Here is a 15496-nt window from a genome sequence, read left to right as displayed (position 1 = left end):
TACCACGTTTTCATAACAAATGTTGCCTACTTTCCAGCTAATCTTATACATATTAACGCATACCCTTGTTAAAAATTTGCTACCGAATCAATAACCTTAAAATTGTAAATTACAGTCCAAATTGACCTACGTAAAGTCAGCAGCAGAAGTTGCTAAAGCTTTGGATTCCTCCGAAAACGGTGCCGTCATATTACGGCCGCTATATAGCGTTGACTGACGTCACTAGAACGTTGTCTATGTAAACAAGATGGCGCGGTTTCCTAGACGACGTTACGTTACGTTGATTGTCAACGTAACGTAAGATGACGGCCGTCATGACGGTGTCGATAGTTTCGTGAACGTTTTATTACGAGGGGTATTCAAAATATTCTCGGTATGAGAATGAAAACAAACAAGTACGAAAAGTTTGATATTTTTATTTTTCAATATACTCCCCCCCTATGTTCATACACTTAAAAGATCGATCAATTATTTTTTTTAATCCCTCGTAAAAATATTTTTTATCTTTCGTGTAAAAATGCTCCTCCACTGCCGCCTTCAATGCTTCATCGTCAGAAAATTTATTTCCACGCAGATCCTTTTTAAGATTGGGGAGCAAAAAGAAGTCGCTGGGGGCTAAGTCCGGACTATACGGTGGGTGAGTAACAGTTTTAAACCCACATTCAACAATAGCTGCCTTGGCAATATGAGCAGTATGGACGGGGGCGTTGTCATGCAGAAGCAGAATACCTTTGGTTAACTTTCCTCGCCTCTTTTCTTTAATTACATCCTTTAATTGACGTAGAATGTTAGCGTAGTACTGTCCTGTGATATTTACACCTTTTTCTTTATAATCGATTAGTAATACTCCTTCACAATCCCAAAATATCGTGGCCATGACCTTGCCAGCTGAAGGGATGACCTTGAACTTCTTGGGATGAGCTGAACCCTTAATGTGCCACTGCATGGACTCTTGTTTACTCTCTGGGTCATAATGATGAACCGAGGTTTCATCTCCAGTAACTATTCTTTGCAGCACCTCATCAGGATTTTCACCGCACAGGTCAATAAAATCGGAACAACAAGCTACACGCATGTCTTTTTGAAGCCGAGTCAGCATTCGCGGAACCCATCTTGCACTTACTTTTGACATATTAAGATGGTCATGTATAATATCATGTACGGTACCAATAGAGAGATTGGTTACTTGTGCTATAGATTTTACCTTCACTCGACCATCTTCCAATATAAGTTTTTCCACTTTATCAATGTTTTCTTGTGAAGTAGCTACTACAGGCCGGCCAGGTCTAGGGTCATCTTCAATACTCTCCCTTCCGCGTTTAAACTCGCTTGACCACTTTTGAATGGTAGATAAAAAAGGAGCAGACTCACGGTAAACACAATCCATTTCCTCTTTTATGGTTTTTTGATTTTTACCCTGTTTTGTCAAGAATTTTATCACGCATCGATGTTCTAATTTAGTTAACATTGTCAATTCGCACAGGATGTTCATGTTTGTTCAGCAATTGCAGAAAAACAAAAGACTATCTCGGTTCGAATTATACTTTTTTTTAATGTCAATGAATAAACCTTAGCGGCCAGTAACGAAATAAATTTTAGAAGAGGTCGTAAGATATCAATACCGAGAATATTTTGAACGCCCCTCGTAGATAGCGGTGACGCCATTTTGAATAAATGACACGAGATTTGAATAAATGATTCCGTACTACGATTATTTTCCTCTTCTGATGATATTTCATCCTCCAAGTAAATTATAGATGATCAAGCAAATCTTGTCAGTAGGAAAAGGCGCGAAATTCAAATTTTCTATGGGACGTTATCCTATCGCGCCTACATTTTTCAAATTTGCCGCTTTGACCTTGGTGGATGACGGTGTGTTATGACGCCGTGGTACTTTCCACATGTCGCCACCGTAAAGACGGCCGTCTTTTGCGGCCGCTATATGACGGCCGTCATATTACGGCACCGTTTTCGGAGGAATCCAAAGCTTAAGCGGGCCAGGTGTTCAAAATGATCTTGACGCGACTTTATTGTTAAGAGAATAAGATGGTGTCAAGGTAATTTTGAACACCTCGCCCGCTTATCAACTTCTGCTGCTGACTGTATACGGGACACGCATACAAAAGGTTAAAGGTAGTGACAGTAGCGGAAGAATATCACTGAATATCTTAAGCAATTCACAATTAAATCTTCAACAAAATGTCAAAATGTCCTACTGAACCGATTTAGAAGATGCAATTTTATTAGCCACGAGTAACGGCAGCGGTCACGTTTAGTTAGTCCCTGATCAAAGGTATGTACAATATGGATTTAGGTATACACCTAACATATGCATTACAAAAGGTAGCGTTTACGTAGGACGACCCCAAAAGACTTCATATAGTGATGCGTGATGTCAAGACACTTGCAAAAACATTGCCAAATTTTTATGACACACGACGACAATATCTATAACTGATGTTACCTTGTTTCATACAATAAAGTGTTGATTACTTACTTACTATGATATCTTACCATAACAACGATGGAAGCCTTGTTAGGCGATAGATGGGACAGATGGAACATCTCTCCCGGCTTGAACGTTTGCGTGCGATGCAGTCCTAACTGGGATACTACGATGTCCACTGGCAGGCAGTTTTGCATCTTGACGGCGGGCTTTAGGACTATGTCGTAGCAAGAGGACGCGAATGTGTGCCGGTTGGTGTTCTCGAAGAATACTTGTTCCATCGTGCCGATAGCCTGAAAATAATGAATGAATCAATGAATGAATGAATGAATGAATGAATGAATGAATGAATGAATGAATGAATGAATGAATGATAATTTATTCGAAACACACATACACAACAACACTAAAATAGGCTTAAATCTAGGTAAATTAGTAGGTAAGTAACAGTGCTGCGAGGGGTTCCAGAAAAGGATAACACTCAGCATGTGTCGTAGCACATGAGTTGTGTTACGACGCTGATTTTCAGTGTACCCATTGACACTTAAAACAAACACAAAACAACACAGAACATAAAAACAAAACCGAAGCAGAATACAACAGAATGTGCAGTTGACACTGTAATTTATTTATAAAACCGGGACATGTTTATTTATAAATATTTGGACAATACATAAATAGATACATAATAACGTTAGTGTGATCATTGTGACCCAAACATCTAATGGCAAATAAAGATTGGTTCACTAAGGGCTCATTTAGACGGCGCGTGAACTCGCATGCGATTTTAGTTACATTGCGGACCATTGAGGTTACAACAATTCAGCCAACCGATCAAATAACGCAATGTAATGAAACTTGCATGCGAATTCTCGCACCATCTAAAAGTGTTTAAACTAATGAGACCATTTAAACATGTAACACATCGAAATGATAATTTACGTTACGAAGTCTGCCTAAATATGTTCACGTTCGACATAATAATATCAAACAATTTGTGGACAATAACACCCGGACCGCAGGCTCCCATGAGACGTGGCAAAAAAAACGGGATAACGCGAGAGAGATGATGATGATGAAAACCCTTCTACATTAATCGCCTGATGTTATATGTACAGGTGCGTCCAGATATGGCGAACGCGTTTGCGAAACGCTCGTCAAGCCAACCAATCGCGTACATTACGATGTACAGCGTGTCTGTAGTGCGCGAGCGATTTGCGAATAGCGTACTACAGGTACATTCGACAGATCTATACTCCGAGTCGTAATTAGATTCCAAAAAAAGTAAGAGAATGTTGCCACTGCAATAATTTGATTGTAAAATAGTAAATTCCTTTTTATAAATAAACACGCTAAGATAATTTATTTATTGGTAATTTTACTCCTACGATTTAAAAAAGTACTTTTGTTTACTTATTTTTACATAAATACAAGACGCTCTAGTAAAAAGTGGCAACATTGTCTTACTTTTTTTGGAATCTAATTACGACTCGGAGTTTAGAAGACTAAGAAATAATAGGCGAGTAGTATCAGTGAATGTTAGAACAAGCCTGCGCTATATGCTGATAACACTCCAAATACGTCTTTACTAAATTTAAAAACATAGCAGATGTATTTAAGCGTATGGCGTAACATTGTAGGCAATATATGCTAACAGTATAACTTACTATAAGTCGACATCGAGGCTACGCAGCCAACCGATCGCGTCAGTTGTCAGATTGGTATAGACTATAGAGGTATCTTTGAGCATCGCTCAACGTGCTGGGTAGTTAGATAGCAGGTAAGTAACATAGCAGACTCACATTGAGATAGAACTTTTCACCGCTACTCTTGACCTTGGAGTCGCATTGCAGCAGTTTCGCTATTCTAACTTCCTGTTGCAGCTCTCGCCATATGAACGGCGAGATGGACACGGTGAAACCTGCAATCAAGTCACAACTATGAAGAATACACGTAAACAAGTACAGTCGCCATCAGATATATCGGAGCGGCCAAGGTGTTCACAATACCTGAACACGCGCTCTAACGCCCTGACAATAGAGGCGTGTTCAGATATTTGTGAGACCCTTAGCCGCTCCGATGTATCTGATGGCGACTCTACAACAATGACATTGAATAATTTTACGGTTTACACTCACTTGTTTATAGTCACTCGCGCGACAAGTGAGTCTTAAACTGTATCCGTAAAATTATTTAAAGTTAGTATGTCTCGCAACAGGTTAAATTCGATTACAAAAATGACGCAGTGAAAAGCGCAACATACAATGATGAGCGGCCTAACTAAAGGCACAGATAGACAGTGCAATACGTTACACAATACATAAATTGGCGATTTTTGAGGGACAATCAATTTAACAGATCGATCAGATAACGCAACGTATAAAAACTCGCATGCGAGTTCTCGCACCGTCTAAATGGAATGTAAATAAATATATTTTTTACACCTCCTATTCAGAAAAGAGCTTTTTCTTCCCTGCTAGGAGGGATCAAAGTGGTACTTTTCCTTCCTGCTAGGAGGGATCAAAGTAACACTTTTCTGTTCTAGCACACTATTTTTACATTTTTTTTGCACATTATTTTTTTAGCTAAAATAATCTGTTTAAGCATCAGATTGTGTCAACACTAATCATAATCATAATCATAAATTTTTATTTGCAAGAACACGGTTACAATAGGTCTTAAAAGTACAACAGTTCCACGCATTCAACCTGCGTGCAGGTGTGCAAATTAAACATGCAAAGCATCACTTATACCTACATAAAATCTAGAATTCTATAGCTATTTACAAATATCATTTTTATCCCTAATTATATTATTTCGGTCAAATACTCCTTAATACTATAAAAACATTTTTCTTGAAGCCATTGTGTCAACTTAATTTTAAATGCATTTTTGTTTTCTAATTTAATTTCATCAGGTAATTTATTATACAAAGTTATACACATATTGTAACAATTCTTTTTATAAATGTAGGAGTGGCAAGGAGGTTGGTCCAACAAATTTTTATATTGTGCCCTTGTGTGCCTTGTACTCGTCTCACTACGAGATTAATTACAAAATGTCATCGCTTTCGTCTTGTTTATATTAATTTGCAACTTATTTCTCTTGAACCAAGTAATAGCTTCTGATAAGGTGTTATTAACATTGGCCTCAAAAGTGTTTTTGTCGTCTCCTGTTATTACCAGGGTAGTGTCATCGGCAAATATAATACAGTCTTGGCTTATACAATTGGGGAAATCGTTAATAGCAATCAAAAACAGTAAGGGGCCAAGGATACTACCTTGAGGGACTCCAGTATCTTTAACCAAAAATGTAGACCTAAATGTTTCCTTGTATTGGCTCTTATTATCTCTTCTAATGATTTTATCAATCTCTGTACACTGCGTTCTGTTTTCTAGATAGCTTTTGATCCATTTGTTAGCATTCCCTCTTATACCGTACAGCTCTAATTTTTTCAAGAGAATGGAATGATCGATGTAATCGAAAGCTTTGCTTAAATCAATAAAAATAGTCATTATAGGACGCTTGTGGTTTAAGCTCTCTGAAACACTTTTCACTAGATTGAAGCAGGCAAGTGTGGTGGATTTTCCCTTGAGAAATCCAAATTGTTTGGGCGTCAGAATATTGTACTTGTTTAAAAATTCATTAACTCTCACGTGAAGTGCTTTCTCTAATACTTTGGATAAGACCGGTATTAAAGTTATCGGTCTGTAATTATTCGGGTCCGATTTATCACCCTTTTTAAATAGAGGTTTTACAATCGACAGTTTTAACTCCTCAGGAAAGATTCCTTCAGTAAAGGATTCCTTCCCTAAGATTTTTTTATTTTCCTCATAGTTGATGTGAAAAGCAGTATGTGTCACACGGTATAAAAACTATTTCGTCTTGGGCGTTAATACTTGAATCCCTCATTACGCTCAGGATTCTACTTTATTGTAGAATCCATCGCTTCATTCAGGATTCAATGTACGCCCTTGACGGAAATATATCATTTTGATCCCTTGTAACACAAACTACTATTTTTCGACTCAAAAGCTTGTTTAACGAATAGATGCAGAGCAACATAATGTTCTATTGGTTACGCATGCATTTCAAAAGCCCTCCAATGGGGCGCAATTAAACAAAAATATTTCCAAAACAGAAATTAAATTAGATAATCAGCATTATTTTATGTGAAAAAAAAAAATGGCCAAGTTATAGCTTCAGAGCTACTGAGGTATCATGAGTGGCTTAAAATAACCATAACATAGATATGTCTGCCCCATGATAGTTACCATGCATTTCACCATCAGGATTTACGCGGGCTACACAAAAATATTTTATTTCAGTTTTTAAAGTATCAAAATGCGTAATCCCGTCAAGCCCAATGTCATAAACTTAACTTTTGTCGGCGACATGAGCTTCAATTAACTTCAAAAGTCAAAAACTCCTGGGGTTTTGACTTTTAATACATTTTGTATGATATTCCTTGTAGCTTGATAGCCCTGACAGCCGCTAAGCTTAAATGGGACTGGGCCGGACACATCTGCCGTATGCCAAACGACTTGTGGGCCAAGAAAACTACTGAGTGGACACCAAACATAGTGCGGCGTAACGTCAGACCTCGAAGGAGATGGCGGCACGATCTTGACGTCTTTCGGGAAGATTAGCCTAATTTTGCCCTAGAACGAGACGCATGGAAGAAAGAGAGGGAGGCCTTTGCCCAGCAGTGGGACACAACAGGTTAACAAATAAAATAAATAAATAATAAATAAATTCCTCGTGCGACATCGCGTCCGTGTGACTCAAGATGTGTCGACGTGCAAACAGCAACACTCCTAAATGTACATCTATGGAGTGGACCTTATTACAAAAGGCATAAGGTCGACCAATGTACAGTTAACAACTTAACAGTGTGGACGATGGTCACAGACAAGACATCCTCCAGACTGAGCATAGTAGCGCTACCCCCTCTGCCACAAATATACGGTAGTTTTACTCCATTTTAGAGTCAAAGTGTCTTTGTGTGACGTCCTTGTCTTTGAACGGACCAATCACGGCACGGGACTCGCTCACCTCGTCCCCCGCACCCCAGTATTTTTGGCAGCATCGGTTTCATGAAATAATTGCTCTAAACTCCGTCTAGAGGATTCCTAGTCTATGGCGATGGTACAACAGACTGGAAAACAGGTTGTCCGTACCTTCGACAGAGAAGAATATCTCAGCACTGGGAGTGTGCACAGCTTGTAGGGGCAGCCGCAAGGTGGCGCCCGGATTCACTTCGCCCAGTAAGCGGACTTCGTTGCCACTCAGCGTCATGTAGTATACTGACACGTTGACTGATAGGTTGTTCGTCACCTGTGGAAGATTTTCAATGTGTCTAGTGAACACTGCTATACTAGTGGCTCTGTGAGCTGTAGACCTCGCGAGCATAGCTTATTGGGACCGTGCACGATGACAGCGCCACACAGCGGTTTGATCGATCAACAATACAAAGATTTTTATTTAAATACGAAGTTTAAGTGAAAAAAAAAATACAAAAAGTTATGTCTTACTGGGGATCGAACCGATTAAAAAGCAATTGTTTACAAAATACGCCATGATAGTTCTTAGCTAAGCTGACGCAATTCGGCTACTCATTCTCGAGTACAAACTAAATATCTAAATACCGTCTAAACCAGCAATACAATTTTTCTGCATTTTTTGCCATTTACTATGTAAATATGTCTCAAAATGAAAGTACTCTTATGATATCGATACGACTATTTGTTTAAGCGCGAGGTATCACAACTCCTCCATTTTTGAAAATTTCCAAAAACGGGATCGACAAAAAAAAATATTTACTCATAGAATCTGGTCACAAAATTTCACAAGAATCGGTTGAGAATTGTGACCTGTAGAGGAGAACATCCGGACATACAAAAGCAAAATGCCCGAGTCAAAACGTAGACCTTCGCTACGCTTCGGTCAATAAATACATACATGCCTATTTCCCGGAGGAGTAGGCAGAGATAGGGTTGCCAGATCGAAAGGCGCTAATATCGGGAAAAAATATATATTTTTCGAGATTTTGGGCCTTAAGTCGGGAAAATGAACCATTCAAATTAAATTAATTGTATTAAAAACAACGATATTTTACATTATTGGCATTACGTCAGCTGCTCTGCCCAATCTCGCCACGCGCGCCCGCGCTGACGGGATCGACGCGGATCGCTGGTTCACTTGACGACAGTTCAGAACTTGAAATTATTGTTTTATAACGTGATGCTGTTTTTCGGGACAATTTTCACTTTGTCGGGAATCGGGAACACATGCTAAAAATCGGGAGAATCCCGCCGAATCACGAATCCCGACCATCTGGCAACCCTAGGCAGAGACCACTTTCCACTTGCTACGATCCTGACATACCTCTATCGCTTCCTTTTCACTTTCATAACATTCCTCATACACGCTCGCCGGTTTAGGGTGCTCTTGACCTGAATTCTTCAGGATTTGCACGCTTTGATCAGAGAAATTCCGCCCAGGTCTACCCCTTATAAATTAATAATCTAAAATTGGTACTATAAAGGTATTTATCTACCCAAATATCATAAACCCTCCATGATGCGTCCAAGTCCACCATAAAAATGTACTGTTAGAACAAATTTCTTATCTGTAACAATGTTATTATTGCTAAATAATAACATCGATTTCGATAATATTATGCATTCAAATTTCGAACATCTTTGAAAAACAAAGAAATTTGATTTGACCTCTATTCTAATATCAGTCGAGATGACGTTTAGTTCGGAATGAACTGTTAATTTTCAAACAAATTTGACAAATGGCGCACGTAAGTAAGATATCGAACGATATGATAGTTGGGGCCGACTCTAGTTTGTCTCTGAATTAAAAAAAAACTATGACAGCTGCCAGAAAACTTTTCAATACTGCCATTACAGGTTAAAATTTGTTTTGTTGCATAAAATTGTTCAATTTGTTGAATTTAAACCATAAAATGAGCGATCAAGATGATATAAATATTTCGGCGACGCCTCCTGTACGGATATGATGGTCGTTCTTGTCTACGTGACAGCGTGATAAAACGGTGTCCGTCACTTTCTTTCCCACGGTGTTAAACAGTGACAGTTTTTTTATCACGTGGATAAAGATGGATAAAGCTATCCATAATAGGCTGGCTGATATCCGTGACAAAGCAACTAACGTTATAAATGACTTATTACCAGCTAACTCAAGGAAACAATACAAAGGAACATACTTCTGTCCGAGCTGGGCAAGTGAATTATAATAATTGCACCATCCAAACTGTAGGTAAGTAAATAATTATTATTGTTCTAAATCAATTTCTTCATTTTCGCATTTGTTTTCTGTTTTATTTTACTAATAATTATTGTTAGTGGCCCTGAACAACACCGCGATGCCGGTCATAATATGCGGCTCCTGAATGCATCATGAAGGCTTATGATATGTGGGTAGATAAAGTAGTGTATGTAACTGTACATAATTAGGCATTAAAACACTCGTGTGATCCTTTTAAGAAACTCACTTCGTTCGTTTCTTAAACTCACACTCGTGTTTAATGCCCTTCATTATGTACAGTCACATAAACTACTATAAACGTTTTCTTCGTAAACGAACATGTACGAACTTTACTTAAAATATTATTCCTAAATGTATACAGATGTTATTGAGCAATTTCTCTATTCAAAGCTAAGAAATAAAAAAATATACGCATTATGAACAGAATTCCTCATTTTCAAATTTAAATGGGGGGACGGCGCGTACGCAGTCCCCACTACCAAAAATTACGCATCCGAGTTATCCACATTAGGGATAATCGCAAGGGTCAACCCAACCGCAGTGCAATGGAAGAGTCTCGCCCTGGGGGAACCGCCTTCTTGATCACGGTATCCCCTATGCCAGGTAAGTATGAGTTCACTACAGTACGCGGCGAGGGTCATCATTCGTGGAAAAATCTTAACACCGCGATGTACGATTCCGACGCGGGGAGAACAGCGACATCTAGCGGCAAATGTTGGAACTAACTTCTTAGCGCCGCCCGTGACCGTCGCAAACAAATCGCCTCATTTGTCATTCTGTTATGCTTTGGATTCCTCCGAAAACGGTGCCGTCATATTACGGCCGCTATATAGCGTTGACTGACGTCACTAGAACGTTGTCTATGTAAACAAGATGGCGCGGTTTCCTAGACGGCGTTAAGCTTTGGATTCCTCCGAAAACGGTGCCGTCATATGACGGCCGTCATATAGCGGCAGCAAAAGACGGCCGTCTTTACGGTGGCGACATGTGGAAAGTACCACGGCGTCAAAACACACCGTCATCCACCAAGGTCAAAGCGGCAAATTTGAAAAATGTAGGGCGATGGGATAACGTCCCATAGAAAATTTGAATTTCGCGCCTTTTCCTACTGACAAGATTTGCTTGATCATCTATAATTTACTTGGAGGATGAAATATCATCAGAAGAGGAAAATAATCGTAGTACGGAATCATTTATTCAAATCTCGTGTCATTTATTCAAAATGGCGTCACCGCTATCTAATAAAACGTTCACGAAACTATCGACAAGGTCATGACGGCCGTCATCTTACGTTACGTTGACAATCAACGTAACGTAACGCCGTCTAGGAAACCGCGCCATCTTGTTTACATAGACAACGTTCTAGTGACGTCAGTCAACGCTATATAGCGGCCGTAATATGACGGCACCGTTTTCGGAGGAATCCAAAGCTTTACGTTACGTTGATTATCAACGTAACGTAAGATGACGGCCGTCATGACCTTGTCGATAGTTTCGTTAACGTTTTATTAGATAGCGGTGACGCCATTTTGAATAAATGACACGAGATTTGAATAAATGATTCCGTACTACGATTATTTTCCTCTTCTGATGATATTTCATCCTCCAAGTAAACTATAGATGATCAAGCAAATCTTGTCAGTAGGAAAAGGCGCGAAATTCAAATTTTCTATGGGACGTTATCCCATCGCGCCTACATTTTTCAAATTTGCCGCTTTGACCTTGGTGGATGACGGTGTGTTATGACGCCGTGGTACTTGCCACATGTCGCCACCGTAAAGACGGCCGTCTTTTGCTGCCGCTATATGACGGCCGTCATATGACGGCACCGTTTTCGGAGGAATCCAAAGCTTTACTTCGATCAACACGGGCTTCCGACACGTCGGAAGGGATAGGCCCAAGCGATATCTTGACATTCAAATCATTCTGCCATTTTTCGCGGGGGGGAACGTGCACACAGTCGCACTTCTCACACTTACATACAAAATCCAATCTGTAATGACGACACAAATACATAGAAAATGACACACGTCAAAGACAAATCTTGCAAACCTCGATCTCTTTTTGTGTACGGACGAGTCACAAGTGTGACAACACGCACACTAACACATTTACGTCGAAGAATTTTATTGTATTCTGAGAGATGAGAAGTCGGATTTGTCGCTCGACCGATCCGCAATTTGTACTGGGCGAGCAAAATCGATAAATCCAGCAATTACATGAGACTAAAATATAATAATTGTGTTTAAATGTAATTAAACGTATGACATGTAAAAAAAATATTACATGTGAAATGTAACACCTTTTTGTAAATTTGATGTCCCCGACCTCTTTTTATTACAACAAAAAACCGAGCAATTAGGCATTTTTTCTGCTGCTGTGTTCACTCGCGCGTCTGGACTCTGTCTAGTTAAAAATCCGAGCGCAACTAGTTTTATTACTCGCGCTAGATCAGTTGATCTTGTACCTAGGCAGAGGGGAAATAGTGCGAATGCCGCATCCCTTCCGTGTTGATCGAAGTTCTGTTATTACTTTGTTTATGAACCTATCAACATCACTACATGTAACAGACATATATCCGACCTGGAGGACGCTCCGCAGGTAGATGTGCAGCGCGGCCTCCTGCATGACGACGTCGGAGATGAGGCCGCGCGACTCGTGCAGGAACACGTGCGGCGCGCTGCGCTCCGCCGCGCCGGGCTGCTGCCGCCCGAGCGGGAAGTAGCGCTTGTCCGCTCGCTCCACCGGCACCTGCACCTGCTCTTCTAGCTCTACTATCTGAAATAAACGTTTTCTCAAAAATGGACTGCAAAGTCGACGTTGCCGGTTAAAAAATAGGTCGCGAAATGCGTAGTTTATGGTCATACAAAAAATTAAAAAGTTAAAAACATTGCAGTCTCGATTTCGGGACTGCAATGTCGCATACAAATTCCATTATTTAACGAGTTCCAAAAGTTTTTAAAACTTTAAATGGCCATATCAAATGAAGACATAGGTCCCTTAAACAGCCAAACAGATGATCAGCACTTATTATTATAAAGCCTGTAACAGACTATCGCACCGCACCGCGACCTTGGAGCGTCGCACTCATAAGTGAGAGCGAGAAACAGATATCTCTTTCTCGCTCTCACTTATGGGTGCGACACTCTAAGGTCGCGGTGCGGTGCGATAGTCTATTACAGGCTTCATGTTGGTACCGCGACTATTTAGGTGTCTCAAATAGGTTGGCGTATTTTCAGCAGAAAAATACACTTTTTTTTTTCAAAGGCGGCAAGCAAATCTTTTTAATGGTTTTACCTTTTTCTGTGAAAATTTGAACGTTGCTTCTGTAAAATATTTCTATTTCTTGCACCATTTTTGAGAAAAACACTATATATGACTCGGCTGGAAGGCTACTTGCTGGCTTCGGATTCAATTAAACGGACTCCCAAGGTCGTCCGTTTAAAACGAATCCTCAGCCTGCAAGTAGCTACTTCCGATCCTCGACAATAATGTACTATTGATCTTCATACGAACTATAGAAAACATTGTACTACATGCTATCGGATACAAATTGGGAGTTACAAATGGTTGAATAGATAATTTTTTGCTATTATTCTGTTGCTTGTTTTAAAGCCCTTCGTCTGTGTTGGTATAGGATCCTGTCTTTACCGCTGTCTGTGGCGCGAAGCGAAATTTAAAGACCGTCTGTGGTTGTTTAGGATCCTGTTTTTACCATCGTATGCGTATGATGAGGATCCGTATCATTACTACCTCTGCCTATTTTTTTGCGATTTAATACCTTATGTCTAAAATTGGAGGGTCTATTATACTATTGAACTAAAATTGGATTAAAGTACTTTTTTAACACATTTCCACTAAGGTGGTGTTCACATTGCAATTATTGCGGATGCGAATTAGAACGCCGCTCCGGTATGCAAGCGAGACATTGCTATATTTGCTACACGTACGGCCGAAAGTATTAATCTATGACCCATTTCATACCTTGTCACGGTGACAATCAATATGAAAGTCGCTAGAGACCTCATAACTATTGTCACTGTGACAAGGTACAAAATGGGTCATAAATTAAAACTTTCGACTGTACATAGAGCTGTCTCGCTCAGACACCCCAGCGGCATGCGCGTCCGCATCAGTTCGATAACCGCGTAACGTGATTATTAGATGGCCCGTTATAAATGGAGCCCAAAAGAAAAGCATTTTTGATTAAATTAAATGCCATAAGTTCTGGGTATGAAGAGTGACTCAGGATAACGTAACCAAATAGTAGTTTGTGTTACAAGGGATCAAAATGATATATTTCCGTCAATGGCGTACATTGAATCCTGAATGAAGCGATGGATTCTACAATAGAGATTCTATTGTAGAATCCTGAGGGTAATGAAGGATTTAAGTGTTAACGCCCAAGACGAAATAATTTTGATACCTTGTGACACATACTGCTTTTCACATCAACTATGAGGAAAATAAAAAATTATAGTGTTGACACAATCTGATATCATAAATAAACAGATTATTTAAGCTAAAAAACTTATGTGCAAAAAAATTTAAAAATAGTGTGCTAGAACAGAAAAGTGCCACTTTGATCCCTCCTAGCAGGGAGGAAAAGTGCCACTTTGATCCCTCCTAGCAGGGAAGAAAAAGCTCTTTTCTGAATAGGAGGGGTGAAAAATATATTTATCCATATAATAGACAGTTAACCCTGAGTTCTTACCCTAACGCTAAGCGAGAGCGGGGGCGGCGCCTCATTCAGCTTCATGATATTCAGTCCGCCTCGCTTCAGCTTCAACGGGACGCAAGCGCCCGTTTCAAACACCACCTCCCTGAAAACATGCATAAGTATTAAATAATTCAAATTATACAGGGTGCTTCCTGTAACAGGAGCAATAAATTAAACTAAAGGCTGTACTCCTCAAACTGACCAACATTTGCTCAGCAACTTTTAAAAATTATGAATCCTTGAGACTTCCTCTTTTTCATACTAAATAAATATTGCCGTCAATGTACGCTGACATCAGTGTATTTGACATTGCTTGTCACGCTTTAAACATAACTAAATTTGCAATAAATTGCGTCTTAGAATAAACTTTAAAGTGTAATAAAAATCAAAACGTGAGTTATTTTCAAAAGTTGCTGAACAAATGTTGGTCAGTTTGAGGAGTACAGCCTACAGTTTAATTATTGCTCCTGTTACAGGAAGCACCCTGTATAAGTATCGATGAAACGAATTAAACACGTGACGAGAGAACAGACAGATGTTATTACAATTTAACAATAAAGTGTTATACACATTTTACTAAATAGCAGTAAAAAGGGATGGAAATCACACTTCAGAATCGCACGCGCTGCAGTGAGGAGATTTAAAATAAAGTAACAGGTGAGATTTCAGAGTCCTAAAATTCAGCTTTAAAGTCCGACTTTCATAGAACGGGTTACGGAAAAACCAGCGTAATGTATGAGGGAGCACGGATGTATAATGAATTACCTAATACTGTTAAAGATGTGTGATGTGTGAGTCTCTTAGGGCATTTAAAGTCAAATTAAAAATACACATACATAATAATGTAATATAAACCTTGAATAATTTTACGGTTTAGACTCACTTGTTTCTAGTCACTCACGCGCTTCGATCAACACGGAAGGGATGCGGCATTCGCACTATTTCCCCTCTGCCTAGGTACGAGATCAACTGATCCAGCGCGGGTAATAAAACTAGTTGCGCTCGGATTTTTAACTAGACCGAGTCCAGAC

At 39.6% G+C, this 15496-nt stretch overlaps 1 protein-coding gene and 1 non-coding gene across 2 annotated transcripts in view; both read right to left on the bottom strand.

The window, feature by feature from the left end:
- Nucleotides 1-15496, bottom strand: part of LOC134649648 (intermembrane lipid transfer protein Vps13) — a 122667-nt gene that overhangs the window by 44365 nt on the left and 62806 nt on the right. Inside the window, exons 37-41 of the mRNA XM_063504486.1 lie at nt 14460-14568; nt 12329-12523; nt 7627-7783; nt 4249-4367; nt 2515-2739 (exon numbers count right to left, since the gene is read on the bottom strand). Of these exons, the coding sequence (XP_063360556.1) occupies nt 2515-2739; nt 4249-4367; nt 7627-7783; nt 12329-12523; nt 14460-14568 (805 nt within the window). The remainder of the gene's footprint in view (nt 1-2514; nt 2740-4248; nt 4368-7626; nt 7784-12328; nt 12524-14459; nt 14569-15496) is intronic.
- On the bottom strand, nt 10195-10356 carry LOC134649906 (U1 spliceosomal RNA). Its single transcript, XR_010097001.1, has one exon. It is a non-coding gene; the product is annotated as a U1 spliceosomal RNA (small nuclear RNA).

The sequence above is a fragment of the Cydia amplana genome, chromosome 7, assembly GCF_948474715.1.
Source record: "Cydia amplana chromosome 7, ilCydAmpl1.1, whole genome shotgun sequence".
Classification (NCBI taxonomy): Eukaryota; Metazoa; Arthropoda; class Insecta; order Lepidoptera; family Tortricidae; genus Cydia; species Cydia amplana.
The sequence above is the reverse complement of the archived record's forward strand: the minus strand, read 5'-3'. Positions and strand labels throughout refer to the sequence as shown.